This window comes from Notolabrus celidotus, chromosome 14 (genome assembly GCF_009762535.1).
Source record: "Notolabrus celidotus isolate fNotCel1 chromosome 14, fNotCel1.pri, whole genome shotgun sequence".
Taxonomy (NCBI): Eukaryota; Metazoa; Chordata; class Actinopteri; order Labriformes; family Labridae; genus Notolabrus; species Notolabrus celidotus.
Window position 1 is genome coordinate 6,367,817 of NC_048285.1, and position 15,399 is coordinate 6,383,215.

Genomic DNA, 15,399 nt, shown 5'->3' on the forward strand with positions numbered 1-15,399 from the left:
AACAATATGCAAAATAATGAGGGGAAAGATGTGTAATCCAGGCTTAGACTTACTATAAATGGCCTAAATCCGGTCATTGTGTGCAGTGGACTTTTCAGTGGTGACAGACAACAATAAAGTGGTGTTATAGTATTATGAATTTCACAGAAGTATCTTGCAGAGCGAGGGCTGTAAAGACTGCGAATACAGAGAAGGATTCAAACAGGAGGCAGACGCTGTGACATAACTCTTTAAATCCTTACATCTTTTATGCTGCATTATAGAATAATGTCTAAATGAACCTTTTCAAAGAATAAGTCAATCGTTTGGTCTAAAAATAAATCCATATTTCATCAGGTCCATTTTCACGTCACTGCTGTGAAACCTAATTATTCCTCTTCCTCACCGTCTGAAAGCTTGAGCGAATTGTTTCTGAGCAGAAGTAACCGTCAAGTAGTCAACTGATTAAATTGAGGTGTAGAGTCTGGTGCTGCTTTCGATGCCAGTTTTTGTTATTGATAGCTTGACGCTTACATTGCAAGTGCTTTGGCTCTGCTCCAAGTCTGTGCTGAAGTAATTGACAAGCCGCCCGCTGGGGTTTGTGATTAACTTTATTGACATATAGGGGGAGGTGGGTGTATGGCATCAGAGACAGTTGGCAGAGCTAACAGGCCTTTCAAGCTGCTAAGACAAAATAGCATTGATGTTTTCAGTGCGGGGAGTGTTGCTGTCCAGTAAAATGCCTGGAGAGAGGAGATTTGGAAGCACAAGCTGCTGTCAGCAGTGTTTCTCTGTACCAGACTTATCTAATTTCATCCGCTCTATGAATCTGCCGGCTGTGTCTTACATGTGCTCACTTCTGGAAGAAAAGAAAGTGTGGAAAACAAATGACACAGTCTGCATCACAGATAATCCTGGAGGAACTTCCACACTTGAACACATTAAGCTCAGGTTTTATTACCCATCACTGTGTCGAACCTTAATTTCATTTTTATACTATATTTTTTGATAGGATCCACTGATATCTAACAGTTTTTCAAGAAGTCCCCATCTTGAGTCTTACATTAAAACCTCAAAAAACATCCACTCATCCTCTCCCTGTAGATGGTTTGATCCAAAAGACGCTGCATGAGATCATTTCTGACAGCAGGTGAACACAGACACCGAGCGACAGGTTGCTGTGTGACACCGGTAGCTGAAGTGTTCATTCGACGAATTGTTGAGTTCAACAAGCTTCTGCACTGTTTAAAGATTTTATCCATCTCTCATTAAAGTGGTTTAGCACTATTATTGCTAGCTAACTTATGTTATAGTGTGCAATAACGCAGCATCCTATTTAAAGTTCATCAGGAGAGTTTAGAGCTGTGTGAATCTGATGACAGAGTGCTGACAGTGTCACTATCACAATCACAGGTGAAGTTATTAAAACACTCAATTCTACCTGATAACCTCTGGAAATCTCTTCCTTCTTTAAATAAAGAGCAGAAAGCAGCAGAGGCTGAGGATGCAGAGGTCACTGTAGGTCAGATAATATTTAGCTGTACGTAATAAATATGATTTAAAGGACCCAGTTCAATGACTTTAAAAAGCACATAGAGGTGTAGATTAATGTTACAAAGACTCCTACATTCAAAACTGTATTGAAATAATACTATAATGGTTTTAACATCAAAATGTAGTTTCAACACAAACCCCTCTACCTGGAATATGTGTGTTACTCCTCACTGCAGTGGCTCACTGTACTCTCACTCTTCAACATGTTGATGAATTTTGTCATATTTTTAAGACATGGATTTGTTCAATTTTGTATGTTTTCATTGCCATATTTTGCAGCAAACCTTGAAATTAAGAGACATTTAAAGTATTCAACTTACATATCTGTTTATTAAATGTATTAATCTGCAGTTCAGGGTTATATATGGACGGGGTTGCTTGGTATCGTCTGATTTTACGATACTCCAGAAAATCTCCCTATTTTTCACAGTCTAATGTTGGCAGGTATGGTTGTATTATACTCCCAAAGATCGAAGACAAGAATAGATGATCCCAAACATGCACACATCCTGTTTCAAGCCCTCAAGAACTGTTTTCAGGCAGCCTAGAAACACTCCTGTGCCCACCTGTTGCTTTCCTCCATGACAGCATTTGATTGACAGGTTCAGCCCTCCGCCCTGTACTCAGATTCAACCCTCACATCCACTCAGAGGGAGGGTGTTAGGTCTGTTAAAAGACAGTGGGATGTCATTAACTCTGTGAGAAGAGCTTTTAATGTAATTAACATTGAGGAGGGGGTTGGCAATTGTGTGGGCCAGTAAATCATCTCACACCCCCACTGCAACATTCATACGCATAAACACATCCCTCCCCCGCTGTAAACCCCTGTTGAGAAAGTGTGTCTTTAATTAAAAAATTCCCCTCCTGATACACACACACACACACACGCAAACACACACTCCACTGCAGGTTTCATGTGCTCCAGCCAGAACACACAGGCTTGATTAGTATTAATCCTTATCTCCAGAATGGACAGCTTCTCAATTGTGTTTTTTTCCTCGGCTGGCTAATTTTATGAAGAGCATAATTACAGCGTTTTCAATTTCGTCCCTCTCCAGAGTTATGAGGCTGCCGGTCTATCTCTGCACTGCAGCTGAGAAGGTTGCGGTGTGTGTGAGTGAGGAGTGTTTCCATGAATCCTGGAGAGCCTGCGGATGTGTTGTTGTTTTTATGACTCAAATATGAGGGAGAGTTTGCAGGTTATGCGGTTGACTAATACAGGAGATCATTTGCTGCCAAATCTAAAATAGGAAATGTTGTCAATTCATGATAAGTGCTTAAACCTCATGCACAGCCTTAATTTTAGCACGGTTAGTATTAGGCATGAAGTAATTTATATCCTGAGGGTGAGATTCCTGCACATATTGCCAATAATGTTTAATATGTACCTTTATAGTTTACAAAGTTTAACTTTAGATCCTCGAGGTCATTACTAACTATTCCTCACTCAAACCGTAAGAAGAAAGGGAATCAATCCCTAACACTGGACTTTCACCAGATCCGTGTCCGATCTGCTGTGGTCCGGCTCCATGCTCTCTCGTCCATCAACACCAACCAATTGCGTTTTCGGAACGCAGCACGTCCGAGTCATGTGACCAAGGTTTTCCCCACGGTAATCACTGAATCAAGGATTCTCCTCCTCCTCTCCTCATCCATGTTGTCTTTCTGGTCCTCTGAAAACCTCTCACCTGTTGACTCCAGGCCTGGCTCCGCTCATCATGACGGTTTGTTGTTGTAGTTAAGTGAAATACAATCTGGTGATAACACAGGGTGTTTTATTCTGAAAATTAACCGGATGTTTTCATTTTGTTTTGGTGCCTGACTTCCTGTCCCGCTCCATCTGCTCTGTTGAGATTGATGCGTCGTGGTCTAGCATCAGGCAACAATAGAAGTCTTGCGTATCTGATGCGTTGCGTTCTGAGCTGCCAGATCAGAGACGCAGCTGGAACGCAACGGAGCGGATCAAGTGGGAGTTAACACATTGAACAGAATAGAAACCTATCAGATCCAGTGCTGTGGCGGATCGTAGACAAACGGGACATGGATCTGGTTGAATTTGGCCGTAAGTTGTGGAATGACCTGCTGGAGGAGATCAGAGAAGCTAACACACCATTGTCTTTTAAGTCACTTTTGAAAACTCACCATTTTAGATTTGCTTTTAATGATTTTATCATTTATTGCTTTGATGTTTCCTTTAATATTTTTGTGGGGTAATAGTAATGCGTTATATTAATAAATGTATTATTATTATCATTATTATTGTGAAATATTAACTACACAACAGTTGTCTCTCTGTGTCCATCCCAACATTCAGAATGTATTTTCTGATTAATCTACTCTGATGCACAAAATAGAAGCATATTTAACAATAGTTTTGTCAAAGCTCCTATGAGGAGTGGATAATACATTTCAGCCCTGACTTGAATAAAAGTAAGATGAAAATAGTTTTTATTCACTCTTAAAAGTAACAGAAAATATTAAGATAATGAGGAGGCAAAGAAGTCAGTGCCAGTGAAGTGATTCCTGGACTCAAACCTTCAGTAACAGTGATATCCAGTAATCTGATTTGCTTGCTGTCTGTGCCGTGAGTGTTACAACAGTGGGAGGATGAAAGGCATGTCAGCTCTGATTAAAGCAGCAGAACTGGCACACGTTGAGTAAATGTAAGCGTGTGTTTTCGAGCCTGTGCTTTGGTCACTCTCCAGGAGGGAGATCGGAACTGCCCTAAGGCGGTGGACATGTTCCCATCCTTCTCAGCTCCTCCTTTCATCTCCCTTCATATCTCTCACTCTTCCTCTCAGCGGTGTGACTGTTTCCCGCCTGATATCTCCTCTCTTACTTCTCACTCAGACGCTCAGTCAACAGCTGCCACTCATATCAATGCACTTACATGCCAGAGGAGAGCACCTTTTCAGCAGAAGTAGCTTGTGTGTGTGCTGATGTGCAGGCGGCTCATCAGCGATGCTCTGTCAGCTTTGATAATAAGTTGGGGCCCCGAGGCGCTGGGGCCCCTGATACTTTGTCACACTCCCCCAGCTCTGCAAACACAAACCAGCATTGCCAGTAAAGTGTCTCTGCCTTCACTGATAATGAGGTCTGTGTCCTCAAAGATAGCCCACTGTGGACGTGTGCCAGAATCCCTTGGGGTGTCGAGTGCTGCCTGACTTCTGACACCAGCAGGACAGCAGCTTAGGTCCTGAGCGCACATCCTTACCAATAAACAGTCATTAATTTAGACTTGATTAATTGAAAATGTAATCACACCCATGGGGAGAGTTAGTGATTATTGTGGCAGGGGATAAGTTAGAGGGAAGAATGCGACAAACAGAGAGGGTTTAAATGTCAAGTAAGTTTGTACAAACGTTGTAAAGTTAGCAAAGCATAAAATAAATACACATTTTTCGCATCGCTGGAACACTGAACATCATAATCATTACGTGAAATTACCAAACAGTGATGGTAACCCAGCAAACAGACCTGCAACAGCACTGCAGCATTCATATCCATTAGTTTGCATCCATTAGTTTTAAATGGCCCCCCTTCAAGAAGACAGAGTTCCTTCTGACCATAAATCTACCTCTTAAAAGCCTAATGTGATGCAGAGACACATATTTAGCTAACAGTTTAGCACAGCAATTAGCGCCTGTGAGCTCTCTGCCGCTGCCAAGTGCCAGCCGCCCAACATCTGTTCCACTACTGCCGCCGGGGCCAGCACTTCCACCCCGATCCTTCCCTCCCTCTTTCACCGGAGTTCTTTTTTTAAGCCTCTCCCTGGTTGGCAGAACACTTATCAGGGCTGGAGTGAAGTGATAGGTGTTGCTTTAAAAAGAAAAAAGAAAGCGACAGGTCTGTTCCCTCCTCGGAACAATTTGAGTGTTCATTTGAGCCTCAAAAGAAGGAGGTGGTCCTCCTGCGTTCACCTTCACCCGCCTCACAGCTCCCCCACCGACTGCAATTAAATCACGGGGAGCATGTCGGGCCACCCAGCCTCAGCTGTGGCTCTGCGCCATCAGCATATCTTCAGCATATTCACCCTGATGGGAAGCTTCTGCATTTTCCGGTGTATATTGGATTTATTTCTCGCTTCAGCAGTGATGGATTTTCCATTTGCTTGTTTCATACGATGGCGCACCATTCAGAGAAGCAGCACATCAAGACTGTTGCATCTTCTGTCACTCCCCGTCGCACACCGTTTGCTCAATGCCATTTTTATGATTTTGCTCTCTGCTGCAAGCCATGCTCTCTATATTGTGGGGGGCCATTTAACTCTGATATTTCATTGTTGAGGCAACAGAGAGGAGGGAGGCTGTACAGATTGCACACAGTGCCAACACCCCACGTACTCTCGTTTTTTCCCTTTTTCGGATCCTTCTTTGTCATTTCGCCTTCAGCTCCACTGAGGGCAAATTGCCATTTCATAGCCTGTGCCCCAACGGGCAGGGAGGGTGAGGGTAGGACAGGTGGGGCGAGGTGAGGTGAGGTGGGGGGGGGGGGATTATGACAGAAGCAGGATGAAAGGGGAGAGAAAGGTGGGAGGTGGTAGAAAATAAAGTTGCTCTTATCAGAACTTGCCAGAAGCCATGTACACACAGAGCTGTTTGGGAATCCAATTTAGTCTTTGCTGTTAGTTTAAGTGATATCAGAGCAATTAGCTGTCACAGGTCAGAGTGTGAGCCGGCGTGTTAAGTGATTTCCTGAAATCCCGCTGGTGGAAGCACGAGGTCGAGTCGACAGAAAGAAAAAAAGAGGAGGAAAAAGTCTTTCTTGTCTCTACAAGTGGAGCGCTTCTTTATACAGCCTGCTAATAAATGTCAGCCGCCTCTTGGCTCTTTTGTTTTGCTCTTGTCAGTTCACTCATTCTGGATTTAAATGGATTTTCTTCCCCTATATCTCTCCACAAGGGTGACTTTGAGGCCTCGTAGATTTATTTGAGCCTCATGTAACTCAATTGTGCTGCATGTTGTCTTTTCACTGAGCTCCAGAGAATGTCTGCACATTGGGAGGATGGGAGGGGGGCAAACAGCGGGAATGTCCTTGGTGAGGTTTTTTTTGTTGGTTTTTTTCACGAGAGCAATTACACAGGTGCATAGCTGTGAATATGATCTGTTTATAATACTCGGGTGTGAGTTCCTGCTGCTGTGGTATATCTGTTTCATGGTTTGTTTTCAACATACAATACATTATTCTGAACTCGGAGGGAGTAAATATCACCCAAGGTGACTGACCGCGGGAAGCTCAGCGAGAGCTCATTTATGCCTGTTCAGCTCTCCTGTAGACATTATTAACTTCTGAATGGACTGTGCCTGCAGCTTCCCTTGTTTCAGCTGAATCCCAGAAGTTACTGATGTTTTAACTCAAAGTTGCCAGTTTAATTTGCAGCACTGAGTGGGAACAATGTTAAGAAAGAAAGGACTTTATATTTCTCATTTTACAGCTCTTTTGCTTTTATAAGGCACGAAACCACCGTGCACATAATTTCACTCATACATCTACCCTGTGCAGGCGAAGCGGTTGACAAAGTCTGACCTCTACTAAACAGGAACAGTAGTAGCCACTGTTACATACAAAACTAGTAATCAGAGAAATAGCCTGATCATTATAATAAGCTTAATTTAAAGCTGGGGTTGGTAATCAGATTTAGATACACTTTTTGTCATACTGGTTAAAATGATCTTTATGTCCTGATGGTAATCAATACATAATGTGTTCCTAAAAAAGAGTGAAAAAAAACTGCTATCCACAGCCTGGGTAAACCTGGGAAAACACTAACCAATCACCGATTTTTGGCTCCCCAAATTTTAAACCAATCAAATCCCGTCCAGCCGTTCTGCCCTCCTCCTGCGCGTACATTTCCCCGGCGTGCACTCCTCTGAGTCCCCGTCTCCTGCCTCTACTTCCCCTGACTCTATTTACTGCCCCTCTCGCTCGTCCTCGGGCCTGTCCCCCCTGCCTTGATGAAGTGCTTTGCTCAGGACTGTAGTCCGGATCAGAGTCTAAAAAGCTCTCACCAACAAGCAGAATAATTAATGACGTTCAGTAAGTCCTACAGAAAATATATATTTATTGTAGCGTCCGTCCGGACGCTGTAGTGATGACGAGCCGATTCGTGAACACGTTGATCTTTAATAACCGGTCACTGAGCTCCGAGGGAGGAGGGGAGGGGTTAGACGGAGTCATGAGGAAAAGCTACATTCAAATTCATGCTGGTTTACCGGGACTACCAACCCTAGCTTTAAAAACCTCAATCAGAATAGACTGAATTTGAATCCGGCCCATTCAGAAAAATGATTTCATCCCAATGTGGAGGTCCATGCCATTTGTTAATATCTGATCATTATCTATGTAATTTTACATCTGACACTACTACTCAGGTTTCCACCAAGTGGTCTCAAAATATGAAGCCCATGCGGAAGTGTTATAAACTGCAATTCATCAAGACCCGCTTGATGCTGGCTGCAGAAACCCCAGAAACCGCATAGGGGTTGGTTGTCACACTTTTTACTGTTTTGATGATTGCTCATCATAAAAACATCTTTCAATAGTCATTCCTATTCCCGCCTGTCAATGACTTGATTGACAGGCGGGAACACATATCTGTTGGCTTGGAGGCTAAAACCCCACCTCACACTCTACTGGATGAGTTCAGCATTACCAATATGGCTCCCGCCAATCAGCGCTCAGGGACAGATGGGTGATGTCACGGATACTACGTCCATTATTTATACAGTCCATGATTTCCACCTTTAATTAGCTGGAACTTCCAATCCTGTATCTCCTCCTCAAAGAATTAAAAGAATCCTTGAGCCTGTTTTTGTCTGTGTTTCGACCCCACATAAAGACCAGCATATAAAAAAAACAACATCTATTTACGCATGATACCTTTTCAGTGTGATTTCTGTTTTGATGTCTGCTGCATTGCATCCTTAGAATAAACTCAACAGGGTCAGTGTTGGCTAAAAAATGCTTTAAATTCTTGAACAAGCACTGCAAGCCCCCCCCCTAAAGTTTCTGTACATGTCGAGAGTATTCCCACCCAATGGGTGTTGAGAATGTCAATGGAAGTCAATCAAGACTCTGATCTCCACCGCAGGACTGAATGAGTCCTCCCCAACCCCTGCTGAAGATTCCTACACTGAGATGTGCCTTTTATTCCTGTATTGACTGAGAGCTTGACCCATTGGTTTATAAAAAGCCATATAACGATGCTTTTCAGTCACAGGCCTGCTCATTCTGCATCTGTATTCAACATTTGATCAATGCTGACCTTCTCCCCTTCCTCTCTTCTTTACCTCTCCCTCTCCCTCTTTGTCCCCAGGGGAGATTTGTGCGTTCAATATCCACGGCCTGGAGGCTCCGTTCGAGGCGGTGGTGCTGAACGGTACCTCTGGTGAGGGTCAGCTAAGGGCACGAGGTCTGGTGGACTGTGAGCTGCAGAAGGAATACACCTTCATCATTCAGGCGCACGACTGCGGCTCTGGTCCCGGGGGCACAGAGGGCAAGAAGTCCCACAAGTGAGTACGACAGACAGAAGCAACAACAACAACAATGGAGGCTTTTAAAGTCTGACAGAAAACACAAGTATAGACACGGGACATTTAAACGTAGACATGCAGGATTCACACAGCCTTTCCTCTGCAGACTGTGGGATTTAAAGATTCGATTTAAGCTTTGCAAAGAGTGAAGTTCTGCATACCCTGCGTGCTTGAACAAATTCACCTAAAATGAACCGCCATCATTATTATGTAATCTTCTGACCCAGACCTCTGGCAGTTGTCAGCTGCGTTCCACCAGGTTACTTTCTCACCCGGATCCAAGGGTTCGCACAGAGCCAAGAAAAAAAAAAAAGAGTGTGCTACTTTGCTACGTGGACTTGGAATGATAATCTGCAGATCATTTACATCTAAATTATCCTGTGACCTTGGAATATTTTAAGGCGCGTTTAAAGGCCATGTAACTGGGAAATACTATTACCTTATTTGAGCTGGATGTATTCTTCTCCTTGTGTGTTTAACGTTATGGTTCTGTTGAGATGTCTGGTGTTTTTTTTACAAGGTCTGTATCGGTAAAGAACGCAGCTCATTGTTAAATATAGACTGAACTAAAAAAGAATACAGAAAAAGAAGAACTAAACAGAAATAATAGATAGTCTCAGATGAAGTTTACATTTTAAATGACTTTTTGTGGTCTAAACAAAGAGGTTGAAATATGTAAAAGTATATATCATATAAACCTCCACTTCACTTTAATCCAGAGGTCATTGGTGGTTTCAAAAATTCATACTTGGTTTCCAATGCATTTCAGAGTTTGAGGTGTGAATGTGGGTCAAAGCAAACAAGAGCAGGGTGACTGATGATTGAAGGAAGTTTAATAGAAGTTGAAAGTTATGGGATCAAGATTTCTGTCCAAACAAACAAGGAATGGGCATTTCAAGCCAAAATACTATTATAATTATTGGCATGTTTATGTTTACATTTTACAGCCATGCTAAGTCTCTGGAAATATGTGTGTATTAGTTCAATTCAGAAACGGAGAAAATCGCTGCAAAATTCATTGCCCATCCCTAAAATAAACCACAGTGAGCTGCAGTGACAACCGTGTGGGTGTGTTATCATTCCATTTCTAAGAGTGTTCCTATGAAGAGCAATCTGAGGCCACCTCTTTGCAAAAAAAAACAACAACTAAAAAATGAGATGCATGTTCATTAGATGAGTTGAATGGCAGCTTAGCTAATATGTATTGTCATATTAGGCATTTGTAACTTTTTGAAGCTTCTTACTGCTCAGTAGATGTGTTTGCAAAGACAGTAATGTTGAGATATGTTCTTGTCTTTCAAATGATGAAGCTGTGTGCTCTGCTCGGGTATGCAGGATGTACAGGCATCCTATAATCTGTTTTTGGACATTAATCTGTTGGTCCTCTCCAGCATTGTTTGATCTGCAAATTAAAGAATGCAGAGAAGAAGTGTTGTTTGACTGATGGTATCTCATCAGCGAGCTTCTCCAAAAGAATCGGGTCATCCATCATTATTTCTGTCTGCGTGAGTGTGTGGTGTGTTGCATGGCTGATCATGATTCAATACATAACATACATTATTCAAAGTTCTGCACAAGAAGGGTTGAAATGAAAGGAACACTGAAATTAGATTTTGCATACAATTTAGAGAAGCAATTTTAATAACCCAAAGTGTCCCTTTATGGCATGTTTGAACTACAGCAGACTCAAAACGTTTGAAATCTAACTACTTAAGGATAAATACATTTCTTTCTCTAAGAGACAACTACCAGTGGAAGCCAATGCAAATACAGAGTTCCTCAAGTGTCCTCTTGAAGTTGGCCCCAAAAGCAGAGGACTCCTCAAATGCCCAATTAATCCATACAATTAGTGATTTTACAGCTTAATACAAATAACAGTTTTGGTTTCTACACCTCATTTCTTTAATCATGAAAATAAATAAACATATGTATTTTTTTAACTCTTCATGTTGTCTTCAGTAAGGCTAAGAGTAAAGGATATTCAGGCATATTAATAGGCACAGCTAACTCGACAGACAAGTAAGTCAAGGTGTCAACGCCATGCCCTCTCCTCCACCTCTTTGCCTGTTTCTGTATTCGTTGTAAGTTAGTTGGTGTCAGCATTTCCAAAAAGGTGACCACCATCTTTGGGCTTCAGAATGCTTCTTTAGAAAGCAATGGGTTACACCACTGTGACTATACCAATGTTTTATTTAGTCCATCATATTCTGGCATGGAGAGATACCACTTGCATTCAAAATATGAATAAACTCTTCACTTTTCATCACGCTGAATTCAATAGCCCAGGCTTAAAACTGGACTGCATGAGTGTAGCTCTTAATGAAAAGTGTTTTAACCTCACAGATCTCCTCTCTTGAAGTTAAGTCATCATTTTTCAAACTCTTTTTCCTCCTGTTGTCCACTTATCTAGCTTAATCCCAGATTGCTCTGAGAACTATTTATTGTCAGCTCAGATACTGCCCAACACTCGCCTCCCTCTCCCCCAGCACCAGCAGACTACTTTAGAGAGGTCATCTGATAAAAACAATTTGTCACACTTGTTGGCTCGCCTAAAAGCAGCTTCTGTCTGCAGAAAAAAGAAAACTTTCGGACAGCTATCTATTCGCTGTATGCTGGGCATCTCCCCATGCTGTCTTCTAGCTCAACCCCCTCAACCTCTGCGAACAATGGAGCCAGGCACTGATATATATCATTTTGTCCAGCTTATGGACACTCACACACACACCAACAGTGTACAAACTGAACCTGAAATTATAGCAGGAGGGGTTTTCAAGCCTTTTTGGAAGTTAAATCAGTCGAGCGTCTTGTGATTACTGTACGGTTTCTGTGTTTGTAGTGTGACCTTTATGTACGAGGTAAAAGAAGTGATGGATTTGTTCTTTTATTTCAGTTGATACCTGTGAAGATTTTCTTATAGAGGACTAGAGGCATTGGATTAAGCCCATATTCCTCTATTTTATGAAAATTATGTTATAATTTATTCTGAAGAGCTCTCCAGGGCACGATGAAATACTGTAACCATCTTTATTTTAAAATGCGAAGCTCTGTCAGTGGTCACCATAACCTAAAATTGCTTAAAAAGCCTTGCTGTTTACATAATAAGGCACTACATCTCCATAATAACCCACAGATTTAGTTCAGTCAGCCTGACCTAAAGTCCTGCCAAACTCTGAGCAAGATGCAGGCACCACTCAAAGTGTCTAACTTGATGTTTCAAAGATATGCAGACAGTTACACAAGAATTATATAAGTTTTTAAGAGTGGGAGTAAAGGCCAAGTAGACATTTAAAAATATGAAGCAGTTTAAGAAAAGATTATTGTAAGATTACTTTTAATTTGCTTTTGGACAACAAATGATTCATGATAGAATTGGACATTAAATTACTATTTTATAAAATTATTTTAATATTCCACAACATATAGAATGTTTGGTGGCTACAGGGAGTATAGTTCCAGACCTCACAGGGAATAAACCATGTCAACAGTGTGCTACATTCAAGATAAATCCTGGCCTCCCTCCACTGGCTACCTGTGCACTTCAGAGTCCATTTTAAGATTCTGTTATTTGTATTTAAATCTTTAAATGGTCTGGCCCCGCCTTACCTCTCTGAGCTCCTTCACCCCTACGCTCCTGCTCGGTGCCTCAGGTCAGCTGATCTGCTGCTCCTGGAGGTACCGAGGGCAAAACGGAAGCTGAGAGGGGATAGAGCTTTCTCTGTTGCTGCTCCAAAATTATGGAATGAGCTTCCCCTCCACATTAGACAAGCCTCCTCACTGTCCATTTTTAAAACTCATCTTAAAACCCATTTTTATTCCTTGGCTTTCAACCCAGCATGAGACTCTGCTCCTGTTTTAGTGTTTTATGGCTTGTTTTTATTTATTGTTTTATTGTTTTTATTGTTTTATTATCCTGTGTTTTAATTGTTTTTATGCCTGCGTTGTTTGTCTATTTATGTATAGCACTTTGTTCCAGCTGTGGTCGTTTTAAAATGCTTTATAAATAAAGTTGAGTTGAGTTGAGTAAATGTAAAAAAAAAACCCACAGGAATCTTAATTTTACAAGCACAGGCATGAAGCTAGTCCCATTCTAAGAAAAACGCTTAAAGCAAAAGCTTTAAATATTCTTAATGAATAATAAAAAGAGAGGTTGATATTCGAAAACAGAACAACTTTGTGCACACTGCTTCAGTCAGCCAAAAAAAAGTTTTGGGGGGCTAATTCTGACAGACTAGCTACTAACTAATGGTCATGAGATATGATGTATTTCATTTAACAGGTGCTACATTCACTTAATGCAGGGCACACAAACTAAGACCCTTTCAAGAACAACATTTCTTAAATCTGATCTTATTTGGATACTTTATGCCAACTACTGTAAGCTAGCAACCCATGAAAAGCATGCAGTGCATCTTCAGTGCTTTATGTGGTTTTCCTTACAGACACACTGTGGAGATTCACTTCCAAAAACAAACTGGTTGGACTACATCTCTGGCATACGTTACCCACAATGCCCCCTTCAAGTAAGAGAAAGGCTGGGTCAATAACACTACAAATAGGGTTAGCATTGCACTTCTAACAGATAAGGTGCAGCTCCCATAATAAGTTTGAGCTGTTTCTTTGGCTTAACAGACAATGAAAATTGAGTCAACTGATGCTCTTTCACCTGCTAATATTTGATTGACTATCATATAAGTTGACATGCATACTTTTGATTGTGCTCTGTATCCTTAAATTCCAAAGCACTGTGTTATGTCACTCTAATACGTTCTATCAAATTGACTCTCTGCCCTGCTGTGTAGCAGACCCAGTTTGCTTGGCACAAACAGGTGGATGCTGGAGGGGAAGAGAATTCAGGGTCATTTTAAATGGTCTGTCCTTCCGCTGGCAACTCTCAAAGGATGAGAGCTTGGCCTTTCGCCACTCCACCCGCTTGCTCTCTCCTATTCATAAAAGAAGTTAACAGGGAAGATGAAGAAGAATCTCTGCCTAAGGCTGTGCTCAAATTACACATGACAAGTCAACGGAGGAGAAGGAAGGCAGTCAAGAAAATTAGCAGGGAAAGAGGACAGGGGAGAGGATCAGGAGTGACACGGGATGAGTTTAAACTTCACTCTCTCCTTTATTCTCTCCTGCTCTGCTTACCGCTGACTACTGCCCTACTTCTCACTCCTGGATTTTATTTTATTTTCCTGGCTACAGCTCAGCTAGCTCCTACTGTCTGACTCTGTCCCTCTTTCTGTCAGTCCCCCTGTGTCTGTTCCACACTCCAGTGTTTGAATATTTCGTCAGACTGCCTCTGCACTCACAAATGGATGCGCTCCCTGCTCCGGCTGCACAAATCTGTCTCTCAGTGTGACTAAAATGCAGTTTTTTTCAGGGTATCAAAATGAAATGTTGTTCCCTCTTCAAAATGACATGTCAAACTTTGAATGTATGCATCATCCTGCAAAGCCAGTGGAAGTGTTATACATTCCTCAACTCTTGGTAACTTTGTCAGAAACAGACAGCTCTATAAACAGTACTTTCTTTTCCAAGTCAGAGAATCAAAATAAGAGCTGACAGATTTCCCAGCTCTGAATCACATCTCTTTCCTCTGCCCTCTGACATATTTTACTTGGCTGCCTCTGGAAGCTTTACTCACTTGTCAGCAAAGTGCAAAGCTCGAATGAGTTCACCTGGAACTCCTTGAGAGTGTTTCTGCTCAGGTCAGCTTTAAATGAAACACAAATTAATCTGTGATCCTGTAGGGCCGACCTCTGCCAAATGAACGATTCGTACTGAACTGTAAAGCGTTCTCTCGCTTTGTTGTAAAGAGCCATAGAGGTGATAAATGTCTATCTAGTGTGTTTTTTTCGGCTTATATCTCAATAGCAATCTAGCTCAGACATTACTTCTAATTAATGTCAATCACTGCTGCACCTTGTATGGAGAATCATCTGTTGATCAGGTAATGAGTCACATCTGCACTATACTTAGTCTTTATGAACACAGAAAATCCTTCTTTATACCTGTTTACAAGCAATATCCACAGTAGGCTGAGAGATGGTGCTGACATCAAAAGATCTTAAAGATAAAAACTAATGATTAACTGGTTTTGTTCTATTTGAGTACTTAAAACAAAATTGCACGTGTCTTGGTTGGTATGTGAGTGGAAGAGACCAACAGGTGGACAAATACCTACATCCCATTATTTTCTACAACACCATAACACATCTACCTACAATTTATGGGCATGATACTGTAAATTGGAGTTATATAAAAATGATTTTAGGATCTTCAGAACTAGAACAAAAATGTCTATCCACTACCAGTCAAACGTTTGGACACACCTTCT

General features: G+C 41.6%; 1 protein-coding gene and 1 long non-coding RNA gene across 2 annotated transcripts in view; one reads left to right on the forward strand and one right to left on the reverse strand.

Annotated features, from left to right (window-relative positions):
* LOC117824808 (calsyntenin-2-like) overlaps positions 1-15,399 on the forward strand; it is a 308,682-nt gene that overhangs the window by 171,516 nt on the left and 121,767 nt on the right. The window contains exon 3 of the mRNA XM_034700272.1: positions 8,849-9,044. Within this exon, the coding sequence (XP_034556163.1) occupies positions 8,849-9,044 (196 nt within the window). The remainder of the gene's footprint in view (positions 1-8,848; positions 9,045-15,399) is intronic.
* Positions 1-15,399, reverse strand: part of LOC117824809 — a 320,721-nt gene that overhangs the window by 171,037 nt on the left and 134,285 nt on the right. The window lies entirely within an intron of this gene.